The sequence below is a fragment of the Sorex araneus genome, chromosome X (genome assembly GCF_027595985.1).
Source record: "Sorex araneus isolate mSorAra2 chromosome X, mSorAra2.pri, whole genome shotgun sequence".
NCBI lineage: Eukaryota > Metazoa > Chordata > Mammalia > Eulipotyphla > Soricidae > Sorex > Sorex araneus.
In genome coordinates, this window is record NC_073313.1 from 105147071 (window position 1) to 105153292 (window position 6222).

The 6222-nt window shown below is 42.4% G+C and overlaps 1 protein-coding gene across 4 annotated transcripts in view; it reads left to right on the top strand.

The window, feature by feature from the left end:
- Positions 1-5319, top strand: part of LOC101541861 (NACHT, LRR and PYD domains-containing protein 12-like) — a 56940-nt gene extending 51621 nt beyond the window's left edge. For all 4 annotated transcript variants that reach the window (XM_055121667.1, XM_055121670.1, XM_055121668.1 and 1 more), the window contains 5 exons: positions 606-776; positions 885-1055; positions 1822-1992; positions 2087-2257; positions 4972-5319. In XM_055121667.1, coding sequence (XP_054977642.1) covers positions 606-776; positions 885-1055; positions 1822-1992; positions 2087-2257; positions 4972-5053 — 766 coding nt within the window. In that variant the 3' untranslated portion in view covers positions 5054-5319. The remainder of the gene's footprint in view (positions 1-605; positions 777-884; positions 1056-1821; positions 1993-2086; positions 2258-4971) is intronic.
- The last annotated feature ends 903 nt before the right edge of the window (positions 5320-6222 follow it).

Consider the following 6222-nt stretch of genomic DNA (forward strand, 5'->3'; position numbering starts at 1 on the left):
AACTGGTAAATGTTACTTTATTTTCACTTTACTTTGATTATATTCAGGGGGAGAAAATCCAAATCAATAATAGTGAGTTTTTTGTTGAAATAGAGCAGTATTCTTAAATATCTGATCCACGGAGGTAGAAAGGTTGAAAACCACCTTTCTAGTGTCTTGATTATAACTGCTGGTTGACTGTGAACCAATATGCAGGAAGGGTGCAATCTGCATGTGTGAAAAGGTTGAAGAGTAGTGCTGCTGTAAATAATACCTACTATGTACCAAATACTGGGATAAATGGGGGTGGAGTTACCAGAAGTATTGTAAGCGACAAGGCTGCCTTAAAGACACACAGATAGGAAATCATTGGTAAGTGGCACAGTTCATTGTAATCAAGCAGCCAAAACTGTAAAACCATATTGCAATGCCAGATGAGCTCAGAGAAAGGTAAGAGGTCACTGAGGACTGGGTAATATCAAGAGAAGGCTCTGTGGAGGAGGTGGATGGGGAGCTGGAACTTGAGGGCTGTCAGGAACTTAGCTGAATTGGGAAGGCTGGGAGAATAGTCCTTGGAAATTAAATGATAGCAGTAGCTGATTTTTCTTCTCTTTTTCTCCGAGTAGCTTGAACACATGTCTCCTCACAGATGCTAGCTGTCTGCATCTTTCTTCTTTTCTGCAAGCAAATAAGACTCTAAGAGAGCTGTTTCTGTTCTCCAATGCCCTGGGGGACACAGGAGTACAGTATCTCTGTGAACCGCTGAAGCATCCGGAATGTAAACTTGAGAATCTTGTGTAAGTGTCTGCTCACCCTTGTTCCTCTCATGGGTTTTGGCACTGGTGGCTCAGTGGCATTCTCACAGCCATGAATAACTGTCATGTTGGTTTCCCTCACCGTTTCAGATTGTCTGAATGCTCCCTCTCTGCGGCATCCTGTGAGGCCCTCGCCCAAGTCCTGAGCTCCAGTCAGAATCTCACGAGGTTGCTTCTTATTAATAACAAAATTGAAGATTCTGGAGTGAAATTGCTGTGTGAAGGATTAAAGCAGCCTGACTGTCAGTTACAGAACCTGGGGTAAGTATCGTGGACTTTAGCTGCAGACATGGTTTTGATGTTTCAGAAACTCCCCAAGTTAAGTGACTGATTTTTGGCCTGGTCATTGAATCTCTTAGTAAGCAGTAAATGAAGACACAAGTAATTTCAAGAGAATAAATATTCCCTTCTCCACCGTCTCTGCTTTGTACTAGCCTAAGGAATTGTTATATAGTTGACACTCTGAATGCTTTTATCTGTGGGGGGAGAATAATGGGGAAAGTCTCCCAAATAATGCTCAACCTAAGGGATCTAGGGGATCCCTAGAGAGGGCCTGATGATGTGGTTGTTCTCAGGTCCCTCTGTCTTGAATACTACCTGAGCTACCCCAGTGGTGCTTGGGGCAACCATGTGATGACAGAATCAAACCAGGCTTAGCTGCATGTCAGGCATGTGCCTTAACCCCTGTATTATCTCTCCAACCTCAGAAGTCTGGTTTTGAAATTTGGGTGACTTCCGAGCAGTGCTCAGGTCTTCAGTGCAAGACCCTGAAAGATGCAATGATGTTTAGTCCTTGTGGTGTTGGCAATTACCTAGACCACCATGCAGGTGCTGGTACTTCTAGGGTTATACCCTGCAATGCTGTGATAACCTATGATGCTAGGTATCAAACCCAAATCAGGCGCATAGTAGACATGCACCCTAACCACTGTACTATCTTCCAGCCCTTAATGCTCTAATGTTTTCCTAATGGGTGAACACAGTACCAGTGATTCATGGCAACCTCCCCTACCTTATTTCCTGGCAGATTGTGGACCTGTAGCCTTAGAGGAGAGTGTTGCGAGGATCTGTCCAATGCATTCTACACCAATGAACACCTGATAGAACTCGACCTCACTGACAATGCCTTGGGGGACAAGGCCATGCAGGCGCTTTGTGAAGGTCTGAAACACCCTTCCTGCAAACTGCAGACCTTGTGGTAAGCACACAGGGATTCCTCTTTCACTGGGCTCACATTCTAGGCAGTACAGGAAGTTTTCCTTGAATCTCCAATTCCCTCTCCAATTCCTCAGGTTAGCAAACTGTCAGCTCACAGATGATTGCTGTGAAGCCCTTGCTGCTGCCCTCCTTGAAAATGAGAACCTGATATCACTGGACTTATGTGGAAATGACATTAAGGATTTTGGAGTACAGATACTGTGTGATGCGGTGATTCATCCCACCTGCAACCTAAAGACATTATCGTAAGTTGCAGTGGTTGGGGTAAGGGGTGGGGAGTCAGGACAGGCATGTTGGGTTTGATCATTGCACCATGCAGTGAAGAAGAAGAAAAATTGCAGAGAAGCCATGCCTAGGGAAAATGTCAAAGTAAGTTCAATTGCCAGTAGGACCCAGTGGCAAGAAGAGAGGCAGAGAACAGGCAGAACTGTATCTCACTGCCAAAAGTAGCAGTGTGATGTAGGACAAAAGAGCACTATATTCAGTAAGGTCTGGCTTTAGTGTTAAGTGGAGTATCTGATAGTGACTTCTTATTACTTACCTTTCCTTGAACTTCAGGCTGTAAAGAGGAGCTAATGCCCATACCTGACTGCCCAGTGTTAGTATGAAGGGAGACATTAAGAATGTACCTAATTCAACTCTTGGCCCATAGGAAGGACACTTAAATATTAAATATTAACATTTTTCCTAATACTGGCTAGAGGATATAATGTTCACATTATAAGAGTCTTCAAGATCCAAGATGAAGCTGTAATGGTGCAATTACTAAAAATGGGGGACACTTTCTTGTCACTGTTCATCTGCCAGCTCAGCACATTGGCATGATACACAAAGTAATTCTTAATTAGGATACAGCTATATTCTGTTGGCAGCTCACCAATGACCAAATGGCCATTCATATCTGGCGTTCAGAACTGGAACACAAGATGGAAAATAAAGGCTGGGTGCAAAAATTCCACATACTGAAGCCAATTTTAGGGACTGAATAGTAAATGAAAACAGTATAAAGGCCTGATTACAAACCTGGCTGAAATAGAAGCTTGTTCTCTACTAACAAACTGAAGTTCATTTCAGAGGCTCTGGAGTACAGTGATTATTGTCCAGGAAGAGGACACAAGATGATAAGCCTAAGGAACCCACCATGGTTTCTTTCTCAGCAAAAGGTTTCTGAAGTCTCTATGGTGCACAACTTGAAATAATCCCAGTGTTTCTCTGAGTAGAGAAATGTAATATGATGGGTATTTTATTTTATTGCTTTGGGGACCACACTGGACTATATCAAGGCTTACTCCTGACTCTATGCTCAGGGATCACTTTTGGCTGTGTTCAGAGGACTGTATGTCATTGCTGGGGATCAAACCGGGGTCAGTCACATAAACACCTTACTCCTGTACTATTCTCCAGCCACTGTGTAATGCTTTATAGTATATATGCTGCATCAAACGTCCTGAATAACAGCAAAGAGAAATTATTTTGCTGGTGATGCCGTAGCATTATGTATTTGTTGCAAACAGCCCTGTTTCTCTCACTGTTTTTTAACTAATATGCTAACATTCTGCTTTCAGGCCAACCTTCAAACTTGTTAATAAGCAGGTTGATAGCAGTGTGCATTCATGGAAAATGCAAAATAAAACACACACACATACACAGAGAATAGACAGTTCGCTGTTCTCACGTTTTTAATGCTAGCATTTCTTGGACAAGCAACGCTGAAATCAATAGAAATATATACTTTGCAAGGAAGGTGAGAGGAAATTATTTAATATGGTGGTTGGTGGAGAGGGACTATTTCCGGAATGCTTCCCAAAGGATGGACTCTTCTATGGCAATTTTAGAAGCTGAAGGAAGAAGGTTAGTTTCTGAGAGCTGTTTGAATGCAGGGGCTGAAATTTATTCCTCATTGTATTTTCCCATATAAACTTCTGGGATCATTCATTTGTATAATATAGGAAATACTTATAGAAGATCTGTTAGTAATTTAGAGCAACCAGGGCAAAGCAAAGTACATTTGATGATATGTGGGGTTGTAGCTGGAGAGAATTGGAAAACTACAGGAAAGGGAGAGGTTTTTTCTTTTGGGCTTTGTTTAGAGATAGGGTAATTTGTTTATTTTTAGTTTTTTTTAATTGAGTCACCGTGAGATACATAGTTACAAAGCTGTTCATGTTCGGGTTTCTGTCATACAATGATTCAACACCCATCCTTCCACCAGTGAATATTTCCCACCACCAATGACCCCAGTTTCCCTCCCATCCCCCTCCTCCAGCCTGCCTCTCTTGCTCTATGGCAGGAACTTTCCTTGTCTTCCTCCCTTCCCCCCACCTCTCTCTCCTTCTGGGCACTATGGTCTGCAACACAGATACTGAGATATTTTTATATTTGTTCTTTTACCTACTTTCAGCATGCTGTTACTATCCAGAATGATCATTTCCAACTATCATTGTCATAATGATCCCTTCTCTATGCCAACTGCCTTCTTCCTCAACACCTGAGGCAGGTTTCCAGCTGTGGACTAATCCTCCTTGCCCTTTTGTCTACTGTCCTTGGGTATTAGTCTCATATTGTGTTTTTTTATATTACACAAATAAGGGAAATAAGGGCAATCATTCTGTCTGTCCTTTTCCTTCTGACTCATTATACTCATCATGATACTCTGAGATAGGAAAATTTGGAGAGGGAGGGAGAGGTTGCAGATAAGGAATAAGAACTATTGGACAAATGCAAGTGGGACCTTGGACTAGGTGGGAAGGGGCAGGAGGAAGTTAATCCTTGTCTCTCCTGAGACCCAAAACAGGAGCTGCAGCCGCAGGAGGAGGTAGATAGCTGACTGGATGAAGGGCAGAGCAGGTGAAGGACCATTGTGGTGTCACATAGCATGTGTGAAGTACAGTCTTACCATGCAGAAAAGCTACTACAAACCTCTACCCACTTAACACAAGATTCTTTTCATTTTCCACAGCGTTGACACAGATCATCTGAATGAAGAAACAGTGCAAAAGATGGAAGCTTTAAAAATAAGCAAGCCTGGATTCACCTGGTAGTTTCCAAAGCGAGCTGTGGTCAACTGCAGATTAAGCACCCCCCCTACCCCCACCCCGTAGCCCTTTCATTAACACTTGCCCAGAATTCTTGTTCCAACCCTGTTACCCTTTTCTTAGGATACTAATGTGAAGCAAGGAAGTGATTCTTTCTCTCTTTTCTTTCTTTCTTTCTTTCTTTCTTTCTTTCTTTCTTTCTTTCTTTCTTTCTTTCTTTCTTTCTTTCTTTCTTTCTTTCTTTCTTTCTTTCTTTCTTTCTTTCTTTCTTTCTTTCCTCCCTCCCTCCCTCCCTCCCTCCCTCCCTCCCTCCCTCCCTCCCTCCCTCCCTCCCTCCCTCCCTCCCTCCTTTCTTTCTTTCTTTCTTTCTTTCTTTCTTTCTTTCTTTCTTTCTTTCTTTCTTTCTTTCTTTCTTTCTTTCTTTCTTTCTTTCTTTCTTTCTTTCTTTCTTTCTTTCGTCTAATTGTCCTGGATTCAGACTTAGATATAGAAACTCTCAAAGAAGACAGTCTCCATCTCTCGGCTGTCTGGTCTTGGTGTCTCTTTTGACTTCTACTATTTGCCAAAAGTTGAGCGTACTCTGTGGTCTCTTCTTTGTTTTCGTGGTTTGCTGTTTCTTCATAGAACTATCCGCTTAGTAGGATGTAAATGGCCTTCAATAATAAGTATCTTGCAGTCGTATATTAGGTTGCAGTGCCTGCCATGTTTTCACAAACAGCCTTGAGGGTGAAAGGTGAGATTTAGAAAGGTTGGGAATAGCTCCAGGTCACACATTGGTGGGGGAGCTAGGTTTGGAATGCAATCAGGTGTCCGATAACCTAGATCAGGCAGGGAGACAATTTTTAAAAGACCTAATGAGGCCACTTAGAAGAAGTGAGGTGCTTAAAGTGATTCAAGAACAAGACTGTATACAAATACTTTGAGCCCATGACGCTGATGTTAAGCAAAGCTATCATTCGAGAAAGAAAGAATAAGCTATCTTAATAGATAAAGGCTTCATGGAGGGGAAGCTTGCATGCAAACCTTGAGAATGAACAGAATTGAGATGGGGAACTCGCTGCCACTGCAGGGCAATTGAGGTATCACTAAAAGCTGCTAGGGAGAGAGTAACGCGTGTTAAGAGTTTTTGGAACTGCCACAGTATTCATGTACTAGGCTCCTGAGTGTGCTCTTCA